We start from the raw sequence: 27,490 nt of genomic DNA, 5'->3' as shown, positions 1-27,490 counted from the left end.
GGGTATGGTAAATAAAGTCCCATTCTCTCTTTTAGAAATGTATCTCTACAGGAGAAGGTTAGTGCCTTCTGGCTCATGGCATAGAAGCTGAAGAAGCTGCTATGCTTTTCTTTCTCTTTTAAATGTGGAAGTTGTGTCCATGCTGACATTGCAGTATGCCCTTAGTAACAGACTATTTAATTTTTGTTGCAAGTAGTAATTACTTTAAAAAGTAAGTAAAAAGTAAGTCTGACTTTTCATTTGTACCAATTATCAAGGTTTTTGCATAAATTTAATTGGAAAAGGCAGTTCCTATTTGCTTAAGATGCTTCAATGGGCCTATTACCATTGTATCAAAAGAACAGATAAAATAATAAACCTCAGCATCTTGAGCACCACTTAAGAACAATTATCCCTTTTTCACAGGGATAAAGAATACTTTCCCTGAGGTTATAATAAATGGGTTCCATAAGCTGCGGTCCTAGAACCATAGACTCACAGAACCATTAAGGTTGGAAAAGACCTATAAGATCATCAAGTCCAACCATAACTCAGCTACCATGACCACTAAATGATATCCTGAAGTGCTGTATCTGCACACTTCTTGAACACCTCCAGGGATGGTGACTCCACCAACTCCTTGGGCAGCCTGTTCCAATGCCTCACCTCCTTGAGTACCTGCTCATCACTGGGCTATCCTTTTCTCATTGCAGAGGAACAATGGCATGTTCCAGGCTCTTCACTTGCTCTTTATCTCTGGTCTCTTTGAGTCTGTTCTCTACAATCTAGGGACCTTCACAGCTCATGGATCCATGTGGGTAAATAACCTCACTCACAGAGTGCTGCATGAAGTATCTCTTCTAACCGTCTTACTCTATGAGCGTAGGCAAATCTACATAATATCAGTATATCTGTTTGTATAAATAGGCTGCTTGTTCATGTGCAAGCAGATGAAATGGGGATCTAGGCGATCTGGTATGGAATTTATTTCTTCTCCAAACTCTGAGTTTATGCCACTAATGTATGTGAAACACTCAGAGTTACACTGGAAGTGTAAGACTAAGAACTGATACTGAAATCATCACATCAGAAACACCGTTTTTTACAAGTACTCAATGTGTTACAATTCTGTAGGGGTTTTCTTCCTATTTTTCCCTCTTTTTAAAACAATTCTGAAGAGCATGTTATTATATCACAGACAGTATTTGATTTGCACTTAAGGGAAATATCACACCTTGTAGTTCAGTCTTCTAATAAACCTCAGACCTCCTCTGTTTCTGTCACTTAATTTAAAATTTCCGAATCTTGGAAAGAAGCTGATTTCATTGTATTTCCATTTCTACGCTACAGTGCTGTAGTACAGGCAAAGAGTTTTTACACACTATCTTAGTATGATTATTGCTATTGACTTGACATGTCTGGATCAGGATTCAGATGTGGATGAGCTGAAGCAGTTGTTCTAAAAGCTTCATAGCCTTTTCTTCATTTATTTTCCCACATTCGCACTTGCTTTCTCCTTGCTCCCTGCTTTTTCCTTCCTTTCTTAAGAGCTTTCCTCTAATTCTGGTTTCCCCCTGAAAAGGTTATTGTTAACTTGGTGTTAGCTTGTAATGAAAATAGCACTTTATTTGTGTATTTTCGTTGTGACTTTTTTATCCAGAAATAACAAAAGAAGGAATTTTAAATTATCAGTGATTTACTTTCCCTGCATCATCAGTTGGTGCCCTCTGGGAACAAGACCTTATTTTTGAAATGGTCAGAAAATTTTAGATAGCCCAGATTCACCAAAATATATCTGTTCCTAAATCCCTTTTTTACAATCCTTTACATGGACTTTACACTGCACTTAAGGGATTGAGAATTTGTTGAATCTATTCCTATATATTTTGTCTAAAAGCAGGACTACTGATGGTCTCTTAATTAAATGTGGTAGATAGTGAGACTCAAAGCTTAATTTAAAAACTCGGATCTGAATCCTATTAAAAAGTGTTCAAGCTCTAAAATATATCTTAGTATGAAGGCAAATAAGGAAATCATCCCCTGCTTTAATGAGAAATAACATGATTTTCCTTTCTGTCTTTCTCACTCTGAAAACATTCGATGCACACAGCAGCTCCTGTGAAGCGTGTGGGTTTGCTTGTACACAGATGTAAGGATTATTTGCATGCTGTCATTTGCCATAGATCTCCATGGCAGTTCCAGCATGTCACGGAAAGCACCCCATGAAATGCAGACGTGTGTCCTCCGTGTACACTGTGTCTGTAAACCAAGCTGGACAGAACTATTTGAATAGAATTTGGACTATCGTTGTAAAATGTTTTCCAAAGGATTCAGAAAGCTTTACAAAAGAGGACAGCTACAGCATAAAAATACTAATGAAGCTGAACTTTCCAAAGTTGGTGAGTAGTTTGGGTTTTGATTTTTATTACCTAGCTGAAGATGCCTTAGAGACTGGACTTCAGAGAGTGCACTTTCTTTATGTTAGGATTACCATGAGCAGCTCAGATCCAAAAGTAAAAGAATCCTGAGTTCCTGCTCACTCATTTGTGAAAACTCCATGGCCTTATTTCTCTAGTCACATTATGAGTCAAAGCTGGTTGGGGATAGAGATGGAGGGGAGGCATATGCTCACTTGGATTGTCCTATTAGAGTGCCACTCTTAAGAGGCTGAGCATCTAGATTTTTTGCATGAGTCCACTCCTGTTTATTCTCCTCAGAGAATAAACGAAGGTACTGTGGCTGCGTCTTTCCTCCAAGTCACCCAACCCCCCAGCATTTGGATTTCTTTGAGGAGAAAGGCCATTTCTCATATCCAATGCAGATGCCTGTGGTACCCTAAAGCTTATTTTTGCCTGTGTATAAATCACATAGTTCCACTGAAAGTTCTCCGTAATATAAAATTAAATAAGTCCACCCTGTTTGATTTATTTACCTGAATCTGTTTTTAGTTTCATTTGTGGACCACCTCTAAGATGACTCTGGATGACCCAGACACAGAAATCACAAAAATTTGCTTTGTGTATTAAATTGACATTACATCTTTAAGCATGCACTCAGGTTCTGCTAGCACTTTTTAGGAGTCATTAGTGCTTTGCTGAATTTTCCCACACCTGCTTAAAATATGTTGGTTGCAGTTTATGCTGTGAAGTGGGGTTACTTGGCTTATCATTAAGGATAAGTCCCAGCTGCAGAGATCTAACAAATCCAGAGGAGGAATTCAGCAAATGTGTTCTATTTAGTCAGAAGTGCTTCCTACTTTTTCCCTCTCTCTCAAGTGTTGCTTTCATTGTACAATATGCAACTGGTAAGCTTACATAAGAAATAGATGGGGGGAGTACACTGATTAGTGAAGGAACTGGGAAAAAAAGTGAATTGCAAAGAATATCAAGCATTCAGAGTATTCAATATCTAAGGTCAATCAAAGGGTTTGGAGAAAGAGGGGGAGAAACAGTGAGGGAGAATACAGCTTAGGGTTCAATGGAAAGTGCTGTGGGGAGTTGTGGGCTTTGGGAACAAGAAAGGGCATTGAAGGCTGATGAGTAATTGAGCTACATGGGATATATTATCTCATGGTGTATTAAGTTCCTTGTGGTGATTATGCTCAGGATGTTAGAGTAGGCGTTGGTTAATGGGAGACTAGGGAGAGGGATTTGGGAAGAATAGGGGAGTATGCACAAGAGGAGGGTGGGATACTGGAGCTAGATGGTGAATTGTTAGAGGCTGGGAAAGTATCAGGGAAATATTGGATGTTCTTGTTGTATTCATATACAGAGCTTCAAGAGCATCTACTTCTGACCATTGTCAGAGAGTTGTCTTCTGTACTGAGCCACTATGGGTAGCGTTCTGCTTTTACATTAACTTTTATGGTCTTTCTGAAAGAGCAAGGGTTTGCCCACATGCAGTTAGTTGGCAAAGGAGAACAGAGTAATGCCAAGCAGAGAACTAAGGAAATAGCTTAGCCAGGACGGCAGAGTTTGGCTGTGGGAACAGGAGATTTGTTAGACCAACTTAGGATATGGGCAGAGGTGTTAGAAGGTGGTGGAAGGATTCCTATCTTTAGCTTCGTTCTATAATTGTTAATCCCATGCTTCTGAACTGCTGAGCATAAAAGGTGGACAGCCTACTCTACATCTCACTTTTCTCCTAGCTTACACTTTCACCCAGCTAACTTTGCTCTCTTGGTTTACCAGCACTTTCAGGTGTGGGGATTTGGCTCAAATATTGCAACATACAGTGAAGAGCCCTTGATTGGGTGGTACTGCCTGTGATGTTTCATGGTTGCACTCTGACCATAAAAAATTATATTTACACAAATAACTTTGTCTAACAATCTGGTGTTTCTTGAAAAGTGTGGCTGTCTCTAGTGTTTGTAGCCCCTGAGGAGACCTCATTACAGTTTTTCAGTATTAAAGGGGCCCTATAAGAAAGCTGGGGACAGACCAGGGCCTGTTGGAACAGGACATGGGGTGATGGTTTTAAAGTAAAAGAGGGGAAACTAGATATAAGGAAGAGGTTTTTTACACTGAGGGTGGTGAAACACTGGCACAGGATGACCAGAGAGGTGGAGGATGCCCCATCCCTGGAAGAATTCGAGGTGAGGTTGTTTGAGGCTCTGAGCAGCCTGCTGCAGTTGAAGATGCCCCTGCTTACTGCAGGGGGGTTGGACTAGATGACCTTTAAAGATCCCTTCCAACCTGAAGCATTCAATGATTTTAACAATATGGGAAGTTAAGTATTTTTTTTGGCAAGGTGGCTTTTGACCGGAGAACCCTATGAAGATGGGATGTGACCAGAATAATTTCTGAAATATTTCCTCCACATTTGTGTCTGGCAGTCTGGTATCTGCCCCCTCTATGTACCCATGGGAAGAAAAGATGTTGGACACCAGCTGTTTCCCGCAGCCTGCTAGTGGGGTCTGCCTCACATCAGTAATGTCACTATTTCACGTCGGTGAATAATAGATCAATGTGCACATCCAAATGAGAGATATTATAGTGAAATACCATGTGCTAAAATATACTTTAGATTTTAAAACTTTCAAATTTCTTGATTTTTGTGCAAATTTATACACTCCTAAGACACTTAACCAAAATTATATTCAAAATTTTTAGCTCCAATTTTCTGTGCTGCTTATTTGGAGAAGGTGCAAAATTAGTTACAATTCAGTACAACTGTCTCTGCCTTCAAAGAGGAACTAAACCATGCTAAGCACTACTGGAGCCACTAAAATCTCAATAATACTTTTTGATAGCTAGTTATTATTTCATTTTAATTGAATTATATTGCACAGACATAGTTCAGTGGAGAACCTGAATATCGCAGTCAAGATCACGGCTGCGATGTCCAAGGATCTGCAGACAGAAACCAACATGTGTTTTCTACCACATTATGGGAAACAGTTTCCACCCAAGAGTTAGCTAAGAGTTTAATCCTGCAATTAGTATGCTCTCTGCCCAGAAACTATCACTTGCAGCACAGCAAGACAGATGGATTTCGGATTAGAAAGAAATCTCTCCCACAATAGAGTAAAGCACAATTTATCAGATATAATTTGGGACAGTGGTTCATACTCCTCAGAAGCAGCTCTGGGAGACAGGATATCAGAAAAAAATATTATTTGTATTTTATTCCAATACAAAGTGGGGCCCATTGTATCAAACACTGTATAAACAAATAGCAAGAGATGACTCCAGCCCCTAACATTTTGTAATCTACATAGGCAATGCTAACACAACTACACAGGAAACGCAGGGATATGGCAAGGGAATGTGATTTGCTTGTGATCACAGTGTTGATTGGTTGATAGAGCTAACAGCCAAATCCAACTCTTTGGATTCCCAACTCTACAGTCTGTACTACGGTTGACCTCACTGTCAGACAGTTATTCATTTCTTCTTCTGAGCTGCCTGTATTTTCTTTTGTATTTGGTGTTACTTGTTAGTTAAAATTGCTATACAGAGAATAAGCCCCAGGAGGAGCAGGAAGCTAGTTGCCCTACTTATGTGAAAAAGCAACAAAGCAGTAATAAATAGATCTATAATCAAGATGCATTTAAGTGTTTCTATGCCATAGCAAGCACTACTTCTTTTATATAGGCATCTAGATATAAAATTTACCATCAAGGATTACTTTAGGCAAAAATAGCAGCTGGCTTTGAAATTAATGAATATAATTGGTAACAGGTACATATATAAAGGATGAAGTAATTGCTGGCATTCTTCAGTTGATACAGTATCTGAAAGTTGGGAAGAAAGCATTAGAATCCAGGAAAGCTACACAAAATATTGTATTTTATGAATTTTTTTTCCTGCAAGTGGATGAACAAGCATTACAAACATGCCCTACACCTGTAAGATCTAGTTATATGGCAGGTAACCAGGGAATATTCTGTGTTTTAAAATGAAATCTGCACATTGAATCAGGCACAGAACAGCTGGCTTAGAAATCAGCCTGAGAATCAGAATAATCTATGAAAGGTATTTGTCTTTGCATTAAACATTTTTGCATGCTGTCAGTGCAGAGGACAGCCTCTGAGCTTTGTGGATTAAGGAAGTGGCTGATATGACCCTGGAATTGGGTTGCCTTATTAAGAACAGAAAACTCAATTAAAATTTAATTATAAGAAAGCTATGTGAGCCCTTATGATTTACTGTTGCACGGTGCAGATTTGTGTTTTAAAGGGCAGAGTTTTCAGTCAAATTCCTGTCAGATTATTAGGGAATAAAGTTTTGGTCATTTCTGCAGCATGTCATTGCTTTCTGACCGAGAGATATGTACCCATATCATATGTATCTGAGAAGCAATTATGATAAAAAGAAACTAATCTTTATTAGCCAAATGCAAGTACACTTGGAAAACTAACTTAAGCACAGACTAGGGAGAAAGAACTGACAATGAGAGTTAAATTTTCCTGTGTTCAGGAGCAAGCTACCAGCACTGACACAGAGCAAGCATTCAATACAGCATCTCTAGTCCTGATGGTAGGGTATGAATCCCACTTTTTTCCACAAACTGGAGGTGACACATCTACATGTTAATCCACACTTTTAGATATGTGATTGGAAACTGAATGCCAATGCTTTTCTCTTGGATTTTGCTTGAGATTACATTGGTACAAAATCATCTACATTAATTCAAAATAGGCAATTATAAGAGAAAAATCAACCAAAATCAGATTAACTGAAAACCTGAGATTAAATGGAAACAAAACCTCTTGGTATTGGAACAAAAGTGCCCACACACAGACTTGCTTCGAAATAACTTATTGTGTAAAGTAAAACCAACTGTTACTTTGGGGCCATTTTTGTGTGTGTGGAGAAGCCCTAGGACCGCTGGTAATTAAAGTATAATTCTTCTTGTGATGCAAATATTCACTACCACTCTAAAGCTCTTCTGGACTGCCAGTGTGGTGTAAAGCAGAGACAGAGCAGCTAAAAATGAAGCTAGAGATAGTGAGGCCAGAGACAGCAAGACCCTTCATATTTTATAAGGAATTTTAGGAGACAGCACTTGCCAATCGCATGAGGTAAAAGAAAGGAGAGGAGAGGTCGGAGGGTTTGCAGTGAAAAAGCAGATTGTGGAAAGCAGAAGAAATACAGTAAATGAAAACCCACAAGTACAAATGGCAAAGGATCAAAGTTGAGGGGCTGTGTAGGAGGGAGGTGCTACTGATGCTCCCAGACATTCAGGGATGGAAAAATTCCATTAAAACCAAGCACCTGCTGCTTAAGCTTAAGGCTTCAAAATTACAAACCATGTCAGTAAAAGCATTTTGCTTTGCAGTTTAAAGGGGAACTAGAGGAAACAGCCAAAGTATTAGGAGGTGGAAAAAGAGAGAATGGGGAAATATTTTAATGAAACTGATCTGTGCACGTTTAAGATGGGATATTGCTTAGGCATGGCTGGTTTCAATTGGATTTTGGTTTTATTTTTTTTGTTCCCCAGCATTTCAGCTGCCTCCTTGAGCAAAAAGAGACTTTTTAGTTTAGTTTAGTAAGAGGATAGGCAACCAAGCTTTGGATGGCTTCCTAACCTTGTGTCTCATTCCTCATCATGGGTGTGCCTGACTCTTAAATTTCTCTTTCTTAATCCTACTCTAGTCTTTGTGGGCGAGGAGAGATGATTTCAGACTCTTTTGCCCATTGTAGGATAGAACACAACACTGAAATCCTTCTGACAGAGTAAAGGCTGGCAAATGTTAGAAACCACAAGAACTTAAGATACAGAACCAGCCTATACTTAAGCGACACACACACGCTCACATCGGCATGCCCCCACAGCCAAAAACCAAACCAGAGGCTGCTTGGTTTGAAGGCTGTCTCTCCTGCCCCATAATGCTTTGATATTTGCAAGCCAACAAGCTTAGTATCACATGTCAGGCACTGGCAGAAAACAATGGAAATCCAAAAAGCTGTTCCCAGTCCTTCACATTGAGACAGAATTGATCAAATTATCACTTATAAATAGGTATTAAAAACCCAGCCTAATCTGCAGTGTGTCCTCTGTCTAGTCCCACTCTGAGACTTCAGTTTGAGCCTTCTGTTTCCCTTTAAAGAACTGAAGGTTAACCTGGTGATTGCTTTTAAATAGGAAATAGGAAGGGGAAAAAAAAAAAGTGGCTAAAAGGAGTTACATGTGTAGAGTTTTACTTTCCCTTGCACAGTGAAGGGATATTCACCCTTCTTGTCTACTTTGAATACCAGATGTCTCTGTACAGTCAAATTGAGACATCCTGGAAAAGAAAGATTTTCAGATGTCCTCAGTTGTTGTATTTTTTAATTTCTTTTTTTTCTGGAAACTGGGCCCCTTTAAAGATGTCTCAAGTATGACACTCAAAAACAGAGTTGTCCCAGATTGCACAGTGCTTTTTGAAACTCAGCCAGCATTTTTAGTAGCCTATGCCTCAAGGAGTCTGGGCACCTTACCCAGAAAGAGCTAAAAATGTAATTTGCAGTTCTTCAAGTAATCCAAAACAAAGTATCAAATCCCTTCCCATCTTCCTTTGCCAGGGAAAGTCCCTGTGCACTGGAACTGGCCTCCTTCTGCTGCACAAGGGATAGAAGAAGTAAATGGAGGGTGGAGTGGGAGAGCTTTTGGAAGAATGATCAGGCTGTGCACAGTGCTCAGCCCTACTTAATCACAGATGCCTTGCTTGAGAATCTAGTTCCAAGTATTTCCATGGTGCTCACACATAGAGTTACCTGGCTGTCGTCTGTGATGAAGAATTTCAACCACCAGAATTTCCTTGGCTGTGCTGCATCTGATGGCTTTTTCCATTATTTTAATACTCGCTCAGCAGATACTTACTTGGTGTAGGTCACTAACCAGGCAAGAAACCATTGACTGACTGTTGAATTTTCCAAATGTGAAGGTTTATATGTCTGTGTGTTGTGTCCACAGAGGAGCAGTATAAAGATGTGTAGAATAAATGTGTGTGGCAATATGTACACAGCACATGACAGACACATGACTTGACATCTAAATAAATGTCTGATCTTGGCCTTTTTAGAACAATATACCCCTTCTGGGACTTAATCCTGTGGCCAAAAGAAGAGATTGTTGAGGAAAAATTATTCATCTTAGTAGTTTTGAGAAGTGATTGAAAATAGTTCTGCTACAGGTGGACTGAAAAGGGCTTTCATTTCTGTTTCTTCTTCTTAGTAGGCTAAGATGGATGTTGTAAGACATTGATCATCCTAAATAAATGAATAAATCATCTGTACTAACGTACAGATGGGTTGTGGTGAGGTTAGGGAACTAAAGCAAAGCACTGTGATAGATGGCTTCTGTCTTGAACTGTTTGCCACCCAGCCCACTTTCTATTCTGGCTACCAACTCTTGCTGCCAAAGGAGTTGTTACAGAGGGATTAAATACAATCAGACAGGAATGCCAGGTAGACCTGTGAAACGGACACCTCTGGTTTTGAAAGCAGACTTAGCATGATTACGGCTGTCAAAAATAATCATCTTAGCATAAATTCTCATTACAAGTTGTACCGAAAAGATTTAATTTGCTCTTCAAAGATAGGAAAAGGGGACACAGAAAAACATTTTTTCTGCTCCATAATGATCTGTGTCATGTCCTGATGGCCACACTTACAGAAGTATATAGAAATTACTAGAAAAAGTCTTCAAGGACTGGCCATAGAAAAGTGTTCCCCTAGGAGCTGCAAGATCAGACTTGTGAACCTTGTCAGGGTGTTTGGGAGTGATAAACATATTTTCTAAATTTGCTTTGGAGAATGCTTTGAATATGCTTTCAAATCTCAGTTAAAAAAAAGACCCAAAGGGTTTTATTTTGTAGTTATTTTTACCAGTTGTTTGGGAAAAGCTTCAAGTCTACCCTGAAAAGGCACCACTTTAGCAAGAGAGAGATTAAAGAGAAAATTAGACCCAGCCTTAGGATCAGGTTGTGTATGTTCATAGAATGACAGAATGTTAGGGATTGGAAGGGACCTCCAGAGATCATCGGGTCCAACCCACCCTGCCAAAGCACCTAGGGCAAGCCACACGGGAACATGTCCAGGTTGGCTTTGACAGTCTCCAGAAGAGACTCCACAACCTCTCTGGGCAGTTCCTTAGTGTACATTGTGTTGCATCCTGAATTAAGAGACTAGAATCAACTTTAGCTATCTGGACTTAAGGTGGTTGCTTAAATACCAAGGAAGAGCTCATTTGCTCCCATTTTGATGATGCACAGCCGGCTGAGAGACACTTTTTGTGTCTCTGTAGAGCCAAAGACTCTAACTTATAGCTGGAGACAGGACATAGGAAAGGACAAATTGGTGTGCTGAAGAGATACAGACACTTTCTGTGTTGGCTGGTGTGTCTTATTCCAACATGCAGGGTCACACTAACCACAAGGCATGGGACTTGGAAATAGTTTTCACCAGGCTCAGTAGGAGGGCCCCGTGGAGCTTCTTGCCTTCCTGTGCAGCTGGGGGCATGATTCAGCTTTCAGGATCTTGTAAGCATGTTGCAACTAGGCAATTCTCTGTCCTTACAAGAAGCTAGTTTCATTCTGTTTTTTCTTATTCCATACTAGAAGGGCACTTCTCACTATTTACTCTCCTTAAAATACAGTAATTAAATTAAAATTACAGTAAAGATGTCTACCTGAAGTAATATGTTGTTTGACTTCTTAAGTATATGAAGAGGTTCAGGTAGGCCAGATTAACCCCAGCCCTGTTGTGTGGAAATAGTCTTGCTTATGGGCATTTCAGAAATTCATCTGGTTTGTGCCCAGAAATAACCATTACGATCATATAGTTTGATCTCCTGCTTAGCACAAGCCTTTTAGCCTCTCCCCATCATTTCTGTCTTAGCTAAACAGCTTGTGGTTAACCTTCATCCTGTGGTGGCATTGTGTATTGCGTTTTGTATTGATTAGATCATGACACAAGACAAATCAGATTTTTAACTTGAAATTTCAGTAGTTTAGGCTTGCTTCTAGGTTCTTCCTTTTAGAGTTTCTCAAGGTGTAGGATGACTACACAAGGCTTCTCCCAGTTACTCTTCTTTGCTATCTAGTTCTTCAGCTCCTTCCTGCAAGAACACTTTCTATTAAACTAATAGTCCCTGACTTGCTTGTTTGGGGCTTGCACAGCCTGAGTGAGCTGAGCCTTCCTCAGCACTGCAGAAGATATACCTAGAAGGAGTTGTTCCGTGAACACTGAAATTAAATACTGTTACTCTTCAGGGTTACATCCTTTATAAACCGGTTATGTAATCCTTACAATAACCTGAAACTTCCTCGAGTCCTTTACGCCCTGTCACCCCCGTGAAGGACAGTATGTGCTAGGTGACTCTTCCTGAGCTGCGTCTTTACTTAATGGTGAGTCATTTGTAGCCAAACAGAATATATCACAGCTGTGCTCTTTTGGTTTTTAATGTCATCACAGCAGTAACCCAGGTGCCTGTCCTTCAGCAGTTGTCAATTCTCACAACACTGGGAAGAACTTTTCCATGGCATTTCTACACTTTGGTTAGGATTGACATATTCAGAAGTTACTGTGTGTGGTGGGGACGAGGCAGACAAACAGATGATTAGAAAGACAGCACAGACACGTAAACTTGCTTCCTTAGGAAATGGAGCTACAGATTATTACCTGGGGAATTTATGGTTCTTTACAATTGCTCTCTCTGGGTATTCTTACTAGTCATCTTCCTTCCTGTCTTTTCTTTGAGTCTTCTCTTAAGGTCTTTGGGGGGTTGGGGAAGGAGTGGGACCTTGCGAGCCTGTAGAAAAAGTCAGGCCACATTGTCGGCGTTGCGAGGCGATACATGTGGGAAGCAGTAGACACCACCTCACTCAATTTTCTTAAAGCCTCTTGGTGCCAAGAGTCCTCTCGCAAAATTGCATTATTTGAATGGTGTAATTACGTGGGATTACTTGCAAATATGCAACCGAAGCGACTGATAAATGATTTCCTTTACTCCGGCAATCATGCAAGATTAATTAGGTACTGTGAGTATGGTGACACTTTGAAAATGTAAAGCATTATATAAATGGTGAGTGGTATTTACACTGATTATATCCAGGATGTCTGCTGATAGGAAATACATAAAATGTTTTTTTAATGCATTTCTATTTATGCAGCTTCAGGTAAGAAATTACTTTTAGAAATCTGCTTGCAGAGGGTTTTAAGAATTACGTAATGGATGCTTTGAATGCCTAAGTGTGGGTTTAAAAGCGGCCCAATTTTTAGACGCCCATCTAAGGCTATCAGACATAAACAATGTTTGTGCTCTGCCTGTCAACTCGTTCCCCTCATAGTGCTGCAGTTTTTACATTCTTGTCCCTTGTGACGTTGGAGGGTTCTCATAGCTCTCACATAACAGTCACTGCTGGCCACATGAGAAAAGGTAAACAGATAGCTTGTAGATATTTCCAGTACTGATGCTTTTTACTGTCCTACCTGTGTTTGTATGGCACCTAGAATAAGGTTTACTTTTTTATTACCTTTTGAAAAAGTTTGTCCATCGTCTCCACTCTCAGTTACTCATTCCTACTCATCCTGCCAAAGTTTTCCACCCTCTCAGCTGTGCTGGATGCCAAGTGAACACTGTGTGGCTTCACTCTAAGTGGGGGAGGAAGTGGAAGCTGCAGTGAGGGAAGGACAAACAAGTCTTTCAATATTATCTCATTTGCTCAAACCTTTTGCAAGCTGTTCTTAAAAGGTAAATCACCAAACTCTGTTGGAATGCAAAAGAAAGGGATTTTCCCCAGGGATTAAATAGATTCCTGAAAAGTCCCCCAAACTTTCAGATCTATGGTAAAAAAACAGAAAAAAATGTGGGAGTTCCCCAGTTAGGATGGAGCAGATCATTCATTCTAGACATCTCCTTGAAGCCTGTGTGCTCTACTCAGAATGGCAGGACTTTTAATGAGCTTTTTTTCTCTGTGTGTACTTTTCTACTTTGTGTTTCATCAAGGGGAAGAAGCCTGGTATAAAGGCAATGTAGCTAAGCTGGGCTGTACTGTGTGCTTGGGCATCACATCTTCTCAGAAATCATGGATGGGACCAGGCACTCAAAATCAAATTTTCATAATCTACTTCTGGTGACATATCCCTGCACAATTCACTTTTAACACCCAAATATCTTTCAGGGCAGCCATGAAGCCCCTCTTGCTGACTTACTCTGTACTATTTTCATTGCCTTAAAAGCCACTGCTTGTTTTCTGCTGATCCTCCTTTAGGCCAGTTTCATAACCAGCTGATTGCATGCTCCAAACACTTGACCTGTAGCATGTATGGGATCTGGGTGCAAATGTACTGGCCCTTGGCCATCACTGTTGACTGTTGATGATATTTCATTGGAATTGCAAAACTTTTATGTAGCAACACCATGTTATTGGAGAAGGCACAAGGGCTTGGTTTGTTTTTCTGTGATTCAACGTGTGCATAGACTACACTGTGAACTGTTGTAGCACTAACTAATAAGTGGTGTTAGGTTTCTCATTGCTCTTTTTAGCGAATTTAGGTGATATGTTGCAAGCAGAATGCATACACATACGTTAGCTCAAACTTCCCCTTTCTTTTTCTTGTCCCACTTGAATAATAACAAATAATCATGACTTTTCCCTGAGCTCAGCTGTCCCCAGGCCTGATTCCCTCTACATAGTTTCAGAGGTAGATTGCTTCAATATGCTCTAAGCTGTGGTGTAGAAAAAGTGTTATTCAGTGACTGCTGCACAGTGCTGCAGGATTGCTATTTGTCAGAATAAAGCTAAGATTACTACCTTTATCCACTTGTATATAATGGACTCTGCACCTTCAATATCATTCAAATTCAACTTTAATTTCTGCTACTTTTCTTCTGCAGCCCCAAATCTCAGCAGTACCCAGTGACATGTTGGAAAGACTCCTGTGTGTTTCACCAGTTTATGGTGAATGTTCAAAGGCATTTCATTATTTCAGGGCCCTTCCTGTGGACCTGTATCCATGGGTTTATCTCAGTTTTATCTTTTGCTTTAATGTTTTTGGTATGGACTCATCAAACTGAACTATTAAAGTAATAGCTCAGTTAGAAGACTAGCAATACTGTAATAGATAGGCACTAAAGATGGAATTGATGGTGATGTTGAATTCAAGTACCAGAGAATTCTTCAAGATATCCTGGTACAGTTGTCATTGTGGTTGCAACTGCTATGAATTTTAATTTATTGTTGCACTATTAACTCTTGTACATTATGTGGTGTGCACAGCATGTGCTTCAGTAATGTGCCAACGTCAGAATAATAGTAGTAATAATAATAATAAAGGAGGATTAGATTAGAATTTAAATGTGGTGTGAGAGCTCTCTGGTATACTGGAAATGATAAAGCAGAAAGAGAAACACATTTCTTTAAAAGGACAAAGGTAAATCACAGCAACCACTCATTCCCTCATTGCTTTTTTCAGGTGACTGTATGTGTCCCTTTAACTTAATTGCTGAATTTGATGCGGTAGTGTGCTTACAGCAGGGTGCACAGGTGACTGCTCTCTTACCTCCTCCAACCAGTAGCCCTGCTTCTACCCCAGCAAAGGCCTGTTTTCATCTGCAAAGCTCCCTGTAACTCACCCACATGCAAATGCTTCTGACCTTAATTAAAGCGGTTCACCTCTCTCTGCCTCAAGGGATGGTTTCCTCATAAGGCAGTTGTGTTTAATTAGCATTTGCATAGCATTCTGCTGGTTGCTCTCCGGGAGCGTTGTTCGGTAGGAGCGTGGGATTGCTGAAGCCTGACTGGCAAGCTTTGCACCCTCCTAATTGACACAGAAGCCAAGTAGAAGTTACACAAGGAAAGAACAGAGAATCGTTAATGATGGATCATTAGCAAGTAGCTCCTTTGAATGAATGTAGATAACTTTATAACTCTATCAAAGTGAAAAGTAGCGTGATGAATTATGCATCAAACAATAAAAGCTCAAGGAAGACACTGGTTTTATAATTGCTGTGCAATTTTCTAGCATGCTCTAGTTTGTAAGATTAATTTCTCTGGGAAGTGTGAAGCATTCTATGCCTGTTGTACACTTTATGTCAATTTTGGTTTTCTCTCATTAGAGATTTTATTCTGTGTCTTTTGGTACCACTGCAAAAACTCTCAGGGTTTCAGATACACATTTTTTTCATACTATTAAAAATTTGCACAACCAAGTGAAAAGTCTGTAGCCACTCAATAGTTCCTTTGAGGGTTGCTGATTTCTCAGTAGAAAGAATTCACAGCTACACACATTTAAATTAGCATTGCTTTACATCTCTCTATGTTTTTTAATAGAAATTGCCTAATAGTTTTGTGGCTACAGTGAATTTCTAGACTAATAAATATCTAAGGGGCATTTTTGCTCCAAAGTGATCTGCAGAAGCATTTCAGATAGATCATTCCCATGGCTTGCACTAGTGCCAGTCCAGCCCTCAGTCAGTCTTAGGAAGAGGAACTAATTAATACAAATATTGCCTAATGGTGTCATCTGTCCCTTTAAAATGTGCTGATAAAATGTGCTGATCTTTCACGTGAGATTGCCTCTGAAAATTGAACTGTTTTCAGAGTGAGTAGAATTAGAGGAATAAGTAAACAGGAAGTTATCCCTGATGTGACGTGCTTCTTAGCTTTCATGACTGTTAGTGAGTGAACAGGATTGTGAGAGATCACCTAACCCACCAGGGATCAGCTGTAGGATCATCTGTACTAGCATAATTTTTGTTCCTAAAGACCTGATTAATACAAAGTTGGTAGCATCCACACAGGGCCTATTTTAGCATTGTGCTTACCCCTTCCATTATAAAAGTTTATTCTCTAGTACTGAATTTTGGGTTCCTTTGTTGCAGTTTAAATAATTTTTTTTCTCATTCATCATGGACATGATAAAGAATGTACTTCCTCCTTGCAGGAAGGTCACATGGATTTTGGGAGGGGTTGGGATGGGGGGGGGGCTGTTGTGTTTTTGTTGTTTTTGATTGTTGTGTTGGTTGGTTTTGCTGTTAGGTTTTTTTTTTAATAATTTTTTTTTTTCAAAGCAGTTTTGAAAATATTTTTTCCCTGCCCTTTCTTTTCAAGTCCATTATCCAACTTTGTCTTGTTTTCTGTGATCATTTTGGTTGCTGTCATGTAGAACCTCTTCAGGTGTTCCAGATGGCTGTGCAGTGGGAGCCCCACACCACACACTTCTCCAGCTGCGACCTGCCAGCTCTAACTAGAGCAAAAAGATTATTTCATGTGTCCTGCAGGCTTCTCTCTTGTTTGTACATCCCTGTATGACACTCGCCTTTTTCGCAACAGCATGGTGTTGACTCATCTTCACTTTGTGATCTAGAATAACCCCTAGCTATTCCTACCTTGCTATTTGTCCCATGCTCTGTATTTATATAATTACAAATTATGTCAGTTATATAATTACAAATTCATATAATGAAATGTAGCTCCTTCCCCTTAACATTATTGTATTGCTGTCTACAACTACCTGAAGGGAGGTTGTAGCCAGGAGGGGGTTGGTCTCTTCTCCCAGGCAACCAGCCCCAGAACAAGAGACCACAGTCATAAGCTGCACCAGGGGAAGTTTAAGCTCGAGGTGAGGAGAAAGTTCTTCACAGAAAGAGTTGTTAACCATTGGAATGTGCTGCCCAGGGAGGTGGTGGAGTCACCATCCCTGGAGGTGTTCAAAAAGGGATTGGGCGTGGCACTTAGTGCCATGGTTTAGTTGTCATGAGGTCTTGGGTGACAGGTTTGACTTGATGGTCTTTGAGGTCTTTTTCAACCTTATTGATTCTATGAGTCTATGAATTTCATTCTGTCATATCAGACCCTTTTCCCAGCATCACCATAGTGGAAGCTGCTTCACAGTCAGTTTTAGTTTGAAGTCTTCAGAAAGCTGACCAGGTATGATCTGAATTCCATCAGCCAACCCACTAAAAATGTATTGATTGGTGAAGATTCCTCACTTGAAATGTTGGTGAGTTTTTTCTGTTGTTGCTGTAGAAGATCCCAGCTAGCAATCTCTCAATATGATTTCCCTCTCAGTATTGTTCCTGGCTTTGGATTTAGCTGGACCATGGTTCTTTAGTGAGTTCATGGAAAAGAACAGAGAATTATCTTTCAGAAAGTCAAATCTTGATCTGGCATCCTAGTGTATTGAGAGTCATCTCACCTGACTTAAGATGACTGGGTGGTAGAGGTCTGTGCCTAAGGTACTTGTCTACCCTCTCCTTTATGGAGAAACAGGTGATCACAATTCACCTAGCTAGGTTTAATTGTTACCAGTATCTTAGACCTGCACAATAAGTGTGTCCTTTCCTAGAAGAGTTATTTGCCTTTCCATGCATGTACTGAGTGCATACCTCAGTTTTGATCTTAGAGGAAATCTATGGTTTATTCTCTTCTGGGACTGGTAGGGATGGTGTAGCTGCTTGTGTGCAGGGACCTACACTGACAGCTCAGTTCAGTTCACCACAGGGGGTTGCTAAATGTGAGATCTACCTGCAGTAGGCGTATGTAGTGGTTTGAGCCTTAACTGGAGTTTAAGAGCTCAGATGGTAGCAAAAAAACCACCTGAGAATTCCTCCCTCTGCCCCGAAGAGACTGGAGGTAAATATATCAAAAAATAATCTGGAGTAGGGGAAGTAAATATTTTAAATATCTGTATAGATCAATAGATAGATAGATAGCAGTAACAGGGAAGATGTACAAGGGTAAGGAACAAGGATGAATAGGAAAATATACAAAACCAAATTTGGATGGCCTTCTATCTCCCTGAATGTATGTGGATTTCAGTCCTTTCGAGAAGCATGGACACGGCAGGGAGAAGATCAGGCTCAACCACGTGGCAGAACTAGTAGGCTAGCAGTGGCTGTTGCTCCTTTTGAATAGGCGAGGCAGGAGCCAAGAGGGAACATGGCTGCAGTGTCTCCCTTTTTATAGGCTTGCTGGACAGGAAGGGGGAATGGAATAGACCACCTTTGACTCAGGGGACCGCTCCTCCTGGGAGGGGGGAATTAAGTCCCTCTCTGTTCACCTGGATCAGGTTTCTTTTGTCCCCTCGGGAAGCAGGGCTCTCGCAGCCTTCCCCCAGGATGGGTGTAACACAGCACAGCATAGAAGTCTTCTCATCATTGGCAGCTTCCCTAAGTGATTTCCACCTTTGAAATTGTTATTGCCAGGGTAAATAAATCACTGCACATTTTTTAAATGGTTGCTACTACCTATTTTTGATATAAAATATAAACCAAGCTGGGTAGTATCATTGCTGTGCACAATGTCAGTCCTACATCACTGGAAGATAATGGAGCGTGCTGCAGAGGTACTTGAATTGCTGCTTCCCATTGTCTGGTGCTCTGTTCCCATCAGTGACTGTTTTGATGCAGCATTGCATTGCCTTCTTATGCCTGTGCCATCTTCTGCTGCAGACAGAGTGGGGTTTTGGCACCACATTCTGGTGTGTGGGCTGGGCGTTGCCTGTGTCCTTCAGGTAGCAGAGAGTGGTAGACCTGTGATGTAATATGACTCAGGGCACCCTGACAGACATATCAGTGAGAACAATGGGAAGACTTTCTTAATGTTGGGTGAATATTCAGCAATTCTGCATTTGGGTGTCTTGTTGGTACTTTATTAGTTTTAAATTTGTAATTCCAGAACATAGCAGCTCTGTGGTAAAACTGCTGTGACAATGAGATACTGTCCTTTGAACTAACCTAGATGCTTCAATATAAATACAGGAAGTAACTGCTGAAAATAGTCTCCATCCTATCTGCTTTTTTTGCAGGACCAGGTGTCAGATACAGTGAATTTGCTGTGTCACATCCGAAACCACCTCCCCTTGTTGGACAGCATACGGTTGAGATACTGAAGGGCATGCTGGGTTATGAGGATGATGCCATAGAAGAACTGCTCCGCACTGGTGCTGTGGCTCAGCATGAGGTCAGATAAGGAACATTAGCTACATTCCTTCACACTGAGTTCACATTACTTTGTCCTCTCTTTGCTCCCTTCAGCTCCCCTAATGGGACTCAAAGAGAAGACATAATTTAATTCCTAATTTTCTTCCATGTGCATTTGTATGATTTTTACACTGATGTATCAAATAAACAATCTCATGCTGCCTGAGTGAAAGATTTTCTTGGGGATGGGTGAGGGTAAATGTAATTATGCAGTCCTGTGTGGCTACTCATTTTCTGTACTTCAAATGGGAAATAGAGTTCTTATCATAATTACAGTAATTGCCCAAACATTTGTCCCCAGAAAGGCTTAATGTTAGTGAAAAGAAGCAGAACCTTAAAAATCTATATACTGGAGCTGCAGAAAGATGCCTTGTACAATTATTTTAGTAGGAAGTCAATTATGTACAAATTGGTGGTTTATCTGATTGATTTGGAGCAGAATTATCAATTGTAAGCTCTTTGTCCATCTCTATTTTAAATCATGGGTAGAGTAACCATTGCAAAACTCACAGAAGTGAGGCCTAGGTTCCCCATTTACCAATATGTCTTTATATTGCATTGCATGGTCATGACAATCCCAGCATGCCAGCAGGAGTAAGCTGAAATTGGCACCGTTCTTCAGTTACGAAACAAGCCTATTCCGAGATGGGTTGAGAGACAAACTGTGATTGAATAGTCTTTTGTAATTTTGTTCAGAAAGGCCAAGGGTACTGTTAATTAAACATCGATCCACACAAACCCACATGCTGCATGTCGGAGACCAGAGCTTGCCAGACATCTCGGTCTGGTTCTGTGGGTAGGTACTGATCTCTGTCTCTGACTCTAGCTGCCATCCAAAACGCCTTTCACCATGGAAGAAACTCGGGTTAAAATCTGTGCAGAACTTTCGTCTTAGTCCCACCCCCATGGTTAAAACACAGCAGGGGGTGACAAACCTTCCTCAGATTTAGTAATACCATATCCTGCAGTAGGGTTATTTTAAGAGCAAGGCACCATGCATTACAAGAAGGTGGAAGAATTTGATCCGTGACAAAGAGTATGGAAAAGATTAAAGAGGAGCCATTTCTTCTCTCTGAACCAATTTGGCAGTACTTCACTCACAGAAGACATGCCATGCTTCTTTATTGCAGTATATAATTTACAGCTGAAGTAAACTCAGCGTATGGGAAGGGTCTAACCTTTGTTGTGTGCACCCTGGGAGCAAAGCAAAGCATTTCTGTTCCTAGAACTAAATAAAACTAACTCAAAGTGACACTCAACACATAACATCCGTATTTCTCTCAAAGTATCGGAAACAGGCCTGGCATTATAACTAGCTTGTCACTTTGTTTCCACTCTAACAAACAACATCCTCTGTATTACATTTGAACTTCACAACTCTGCATTACCTTCCAGGGGAAGAAAAGAGGTTATTATATAATCAAATTGCAGCAGAACCCCACTGTGGCTGCTCCTTTTTGAAGCTCAGTGTGTTTTGGTTCATTTGTTTTCTTGTTTTCTCTGTGTTTTTGTGTTCCTTTTTTTTTTTTTTTTCATATCTTCTCTCTCTTTTTATTCCCTGCCCCCCACCCCCCCTCTTCTTTTGCACTGCATTCCTGGCACCAAACTCCATACTCTGTCCATGTGCTAAAGACATCATGAGATCCTGGAAGAGTGACTCCTTAAATAAATACAGAAATAAGTCTGAATTGAGAATAGGGACACCATAAGGGAAGCATTGAAGCTGGATTGGAAGAGGTTTTGATATAGTCCACTTTCCTTTTAATCTAAGGGGAACATCCCTTTTGTAATGAGAAAAGCAGCAATTTGAATTCAGCTTCACATAAAATAGATAATCTGCTATTGAACTGAGCTTTGTTTACTTGTGAGAACTATTAGAACTGTCAGATAACATCCACAAATATATTGGCTGGGTTTATTTTGTTAAGGACTCTTTTATTCCCATTTCTAAAAATCGTGTATCTAAGATACAGTAAAGTGTTGCTCAGTTTTGTTCACAGATTTCTAAAAACTATTTTTTCTGTGCTTTTCCAGGCAATGGAAACAGCTAATCACCACATCTTTAGCCACAGCAAATTGGCAAAGCTTGTTTGATTTTAAGGTGACAATGCTGGTTTACATCAGCTGAATATCAGGCTATGAACTCCATAGTGTATTTCCTGCAGAGTTCACATGCAAACACAGTTTCCATTTATTTATTTATTTATCATTTTAGTGTTTTCCTCTCTGCTGTGTTGGCAGACAAATGCCTAAAGGGATAATCAGATACACTATTTTGTCTCACCTACATGGAGAAATCCAGATACCATTTCTCAGTGTTTAAGTCAGATACTCACAAAAAGGCTGTTGCTAAGCCTTCTTCAGACATAACTCATAAATCAGCGGAAGGCTTTAAATAGGTGGGTGTCTGGGAACCTAGCAAATCCTGTAGCTTCTGGGGTCTGCTCATGAAATTTTTGCCCTTTGACAAAGGGGGAATGATTTTGAATGATTTGGAAGATGGTTAAATAGTACCTGATTAAGATCCATGATAATGCCTAATCTGTTATAGTACTCTTTTTGGTTTGAAAATTAACCAAAAATGCACAGAAAGAGTATTTACAACATTTATTGTACTCAGCTGAAGAATCTTCAGGAATACATGTCTCTAGAGATCAGTTGCATTTTGTCAATCTTGTAATTTCAAAATTGTTTTTTCTTGTTCTGCAAAACTGGAAATCAACCATCACATGGGATTCTGGATCTCATAAACTAAGATCTCTCCAATTTCAAGGAAGGGATATAGTTAGAAATGACTATACACAGCTGCTTCTGGCAAGGAATGTTTGTTTTTCTCTGCTTAAATTGGAAAGGAATCTGCTGGTGCTGCCACGATGCGAGCCTGTGTGGTATTGGTTTTAATTTGACGTGATTTACACATCACTGTATTAAGGGGGAAAAAAAAAAAGAGAGGGAGTTATAGACCATATCTGTTATCTGGTTCAAAACTGAGCCCACCTCTAGCTGTTTACCAGGAAGCTATAACTGCCACTGGAAAGGGGCATTTCCATTTTGTCATCTGTTCTGACTCCTTGGCCCCTTTGGCTCCATTCTGTGCATTTGGGGATCCCATTGTTCTTGTATTATCTTGAGCGTAAAAAATGTTTCTTCAGCCTTCCTTGTATAACTGTCTCCTTTTTTTTTTCCATGCAAGCTATTAAAGTTCTTCACCAGGTATACATCAACCAGAAAACTGCAAAATCAGTGAAGTCAGGCTAGTTTTGCATAGCCTGACTGTTTACTGAGGGATATTTTAATACATCAAAAGAAAATTCCAATCAAGCAGCAGGCAAATAGTAATGGATTTTTCTTGCTTGTATGCAGATCTTGTTCTCAGTATCTCTTCCCCAGAATCTTTACAGGCACTTGGGAAGTCCCTGCATGCTTGTCTGCAATGGGTGCCCTAAAACTGATGTTCAAAAGTAGATCTTTTTTGATTACTGTCCAAGAGGAACAAGTTCCCCACCAGCAGAAGCCCTCCAGCTTCCAGCTGTCCAGTCTATGCGCAAAGCCGGTGAAGCCTTATTCCAGTGAACATCATCTGTTGAAATGGGTCCCTTAGATGTGATGGAAGGGAAAGTCCCTTTTTTTCTCAGGCTTATAAGATCAAAATCAATGGGGGAAAAAAAAAAAAAGTAATTTTGTAATTTTCTTTTTTTCTAAGAAATATAAAAACAAGCAGAGAAAGGGGAAATATCCCCATTCTTGACTTACACACGAAATGTAGGGGTCTTCTTTTCTAAAGACTAGTGAAGTAGAGACTTTCGATGCCTTTTGATATTAATCAGAGTTTTGGCTTTGCTTCTTCAAGGGTTAAATCTCAGCCCAAAGATGTCTAATGACAGCATGCTAAGGCTAAAGCAGCAGTCAGTGTGTGTGCCTGCATACCTAAAACCCGGGCAGAGCATTTTCATTACACAGCCATAGAGCTCTGCCACTCATGGAGCACTGTAAATCCTCAGACTGGTGAAACTGGAGATAAAGGGCAGCCAAGCATCTCTGTAACTAAAACCATCATGATCTCTTTTAATATCTGAATGACAAGACATAGTTAATCCTTTGACCTTCCTAACATTATAGCACTGTATTAAAATGTCTTTATTTCCCAAAATGTATTTAAATGGAATTTAATTGCCAAAAGACAGAGGAAAGGTAAAGTACTTTCAGAGTTCAGGAATGCTGGCACAGCTGCTCACATTTCATGTCAGTGACATTAAACAGTGCCAGATACAGTACTTTTCTTAACTGCTTGTACACTGAGTTTAATGTGGCCTGGTGAAATGCTAAACGCTATTAGCTGGTGAAAAAAAAACACCAACAACCGACCTCAGAGCTGTTCCTGCAGGATCAAGTAACCTCCCTACACAGAGGGCTGCATGATACTGGCCAGAGTGATAAAAATACACTGAAAAACAGTGATACAGTCACCTTTTTAAAGCTGACAACCAATCAGTTCAATTACTGTATGTTTCTGTTGTGACTGGAACTTGGATCAGATGTGTGAGAAAAATACCTGGGATCACACATGCCAAGGACCCATGAAACTTTTGCAACAAGATCTCTTTCTTTGGCACAGGCTGTGTCAAGCATTGAAGAGTGGCCAAGCCAGGGTTGAGGTGAGGACAAGTTGTTAATTTTTAGCGTTTTTTTTTTTTTTCTGTTCTCCAGAACTAGAGATAAAAGTGAATTAGTAAGAACCAATTAGCCTTTAGTTAGCAAGAAATTCTTAAAAATCCCAGCGTAAAGGGTACACTAAATTGACTGCCCTAAAAGGCTTTTGTAATGGTCTAATTTACAGTGAGCAATGTCACACTGCTTACTTACAAGGTACTGAGGAAAGCAGACAGGAGAGAAGCCCACTTGACAGCCATCACTTCTGTCTTCAGCTATTTTATTATTATTACTACCCCGTGTTAATAACTACCCCAAAGTGGCCAAAAGAGCTTTAAAGCACAAGAAGAAAGTTGGAAGATGTGTGGTCAAGGAATGCCTATGTAGCTGTCATCTCTTGCAGATCCATCTTAGGAGAAGCTAAAGGTTCATATTAAAAAATTGCCTATAAAAATGCAAAATAGTGTGTACATTTTCCACTGACAGTCTCTTCTGCTGGAGGTCAGAGCCTCTGACTAAGGCAAGTGTCTTTTTTGTCTTTTCATCAAAAGACTCTCTATATCCAAAGCCAAGACTGAAGGTTTTTAGCTGAAAGTTAGAAATAGTAATTCAGCAATGCCACTGTGGAACTTCCTGCAAGTCACAGTTCAAGTATCTCATGCCCTTTTTATCTTCAGTCCAAGTGGCCATGGGACTCCTGTGATGTATTACATGAATTATCACAAGAGTATACTGTGCTGCTTTAATGGGAAATGCAATCTGGCCAGAGGAAAAAAGGATTGTGAAGCAGTCACTCTGCAAAAGTATGCATGAGTCACTGGGGCACCATTTTCCTGAATTCACGTTTTTCAGGAACAAAAGCCATTGCCCAACTGCTGGGCAGTTCTGCCTACTCAGTGTAACATACCCACTCTACTAAATTCTCTCTACTTTAAGGAACACATTTAATGGAGAACAGCTTGAGGTAGCGGAAGGACCTTAAGAATAACCAGGATAGAAGAGAAAGCACTGTTTGAGACTTAAACTCAGTTACATCCAATGTTGACAGAAAACTCCGGATTTGGTGGTATGGTAAGTAAGGCAAATGTGTTATCTGCAGCCCAAGTCTCTTCATACCTCTGCAGAACTGTTCTGGCTGTAGCAGCAACAGGCCTGGCATGAACTTACATGTCCAAACAGAATAACAGTAGATCCCACTTGCAAAAAAGCATCAACTACCTTAGACCTGGTTACATGTAAGGACCTGCTACTGTCAGTGATGTTTATTTGTAGGAAATGTTAATTTGTTAAGAAATTTGCATTTGTAACGTTTTGAAGATTCCTGTTTGCTAACTCGTTTTGTGTGGTTTTACAGACTTGCCTTCTTCAAATTCTCTCTTGATGCATAGCTTGTCCTATCTTCGTTTACATTTACAGCTGCATTTTTGGAGTCTTAGCGCATGTATTTCCAAACCATTGTACCTTTGACCAAGCAATTAATTTTCCTAAAGTCTGGAAACTACTAGAAAATATTTTTTTTTCCATAAGCTGTGAAGTAAAAGCCGAATCCATTGCCCTTTGAAGGCAATGCAGGTGAATTCACACTGATTTCTGTGGATTTTGAGTCTGAACCTAGGTCAGCATCATGAATTGTTTCATGTTTCCAAATATGCCAGATGATGTTGTTTGCTTATGAGCAAACTGTTAACATATTTTCTCTCTGGAGATGTTTTAAACTAATTAGAGACGTTCTAGGTGCACAAACATTAATTTCTTTTACTTCCTATGGGAAAAACTTTCATATTTTTTGTGCTTTTATCCAGAAGCTTTAAATCTTTGGGGGGTATGTTTCTTTGGTAGGGTTAAAAAGTGTTTTCTCTCTCTCTTGTCATTGCATTTTCACTTTGAATTATATGATCTAAAATATAGGCGTTTGTACTTGCATCAACAACCATACTATTAGCAATTTTAGGAGGTGGCATCAGTAGGAGACTCATTTATTGAAATATGTTTGAAGAAAGGAGAAAACCTTACCCCTTATTTTTTTTTTTGTGGGCAGATTATTTTGAGCAATGTGGACTATTATCAACCCTAACTACTCATCTACACAGAATCAGATCTTAAAATGATCAGGGGCAGTTTAAAATTTCAGAAGAGAGTGCTAAAATAGTAGATAGAACAAAATGCAGGTCATTGATGGCTTCCTTGCAGGCCTGGAATTTGTACAACTTGACTCTCTGGGCTTTAGGATTTTTTAGGATTAAGGAATTGGTGGAAGTGATTTCTACTGCTGATTTTTTTTTTTTAATCTAGTTGCTCATAGTAGTACCTTGGGCATTCGATCAGCAGTTGAATGCTGGAATCAAGCTGATGCTACTTGATAAATAGAAATGGATGCTTGTTGTAGTTTGAGCTGGGTGCCCCCCTGGTGTGTTCATTTCCTGTGTCCAGAAGTCCAGCCCAGAGGGATGGACACAGGAAATTGTGTGTATTTCCTACCATAATTCTTTGCACCACTATAAGATCCAGTGCGGAGTCTAGCACTCTCTCTTTTCTTCCTCCTCTGCCAGCCGGTAACTGGGGGAGATGTCTCCTGGCTTTGGGCCTGGCTAGGCCCAAGGCCATGGGGGGATGGGCAGTCTCAGGCCTGGCCAGCTGAGACTAGCCCAGCAGAGGGAGGGGGAAGAAGGAGCCCTGAGGGTCTCGGGTGTACCCTCAGGTGGGAATGGGATGCCTCTGGGTTTGCTTTGGGATCTTTCTTTGTCACTGCGCTTTGGGTTTTCTGTAACATTCACTGCTTTCTATTTAAACTTTCATCACTTTTGCAATCCGTTTGTCTGAGTGTTTTATTCCTGCCCGTGGTGGGGAGAGAGGGGGCTGCCTCAACCCAGCACATTCTTGGTAGCAGAGGATGGTTGTTGTGGGGAGGGGGTCTGCCTCTAAACCCACCACAATGCTCTTCTATGTTATGTAGCATGCATTTAAATAGGCTGAATATGAACAGTGTTATAAAGATAAGCATTAGGTGATTGAAAGCAGTCTTAATTGGACTGGCCAAGTGCATTCCACACCTCTTTCTACAAATAAAATCAAAGGCAGTTCTTCAAATTCCTCACGGAAGAAGGAGCCACAAGCTGAACTTTTAAGGAAGAATGAAGATTGATAACAACTGATACTAGACATGTCTTGAAATCATGGAATTCATCATAGCTTTCTTGGCTTGCAGATCTTTTAAGGATCTATCCTCCTGAGAAGACTGGTCCAGTGGTTGGTGGGCTGACCAAGAGCTATCAGAAAACGTGCATGCCACATATTTCCTGTTTGATGCTGGGCAAGTCCTGTTGCCTTCATTTAAGCTTTCTGTATGTAGTTTGGTACTTTACAATCAGAAGCACAAGCTAGAGATTGTGAGCTGACCTGATAGTAGAGGCCATCTCTGTTTAGACAGATGGAATCCATTGTCTGTCTT

The 27,490-nt window shown here is 40.2% G+C and overlaps 1 protein-coding gene across 5 annotated transcripts in view; it reads left to right on the top strand.

Annotated features, from left to right (window-relative positions):
* Positions 1–27,490, top strand: part of SUGCT (succinyl-CoA:glutarate-CoA transferase) — a 484,791-nt gene that overhangs the window by 304,922 nt on the left and 152,379 nt on the right. For 4 of the 5 annotated variants that reach the window (XM_054161377.1, XM_054161379.1, XM_054161378.1 and 1 more), the window contains one exon: positions 19,218–19,372. In XM_054161377.1, coding sequence (XP_054017352.1) covers positions 19,218–19,372 — 155 coding nt within the window. Of the gene's footprint in view, positions 1–19,217; positions 19,666–27,490 lie in introns of those variants that run through there. The other variant, XM_054161380.1, reaches the window with a different exon arrangement.

The sequence above is a fragment of the Dryobates pubescens genome, chromosome 4 (genome assembly GCF_014839835.1).
Source record: "Dryobates pubescens isolate bDryPub1 chromosome 4, bDryPub1.pri, whole genome shotgun sequence".
In the NCBI taxonomy this organism is placed as follows: domain Eukaryota; kingdom Metazoa; phylum Chordata; class Aves; order Piciformes; family Picidae; genus Dryobates; species Dryobates pubescens.
This window is presented reverse-complemented; position numbering and strand designations above follow the sequence as displayed.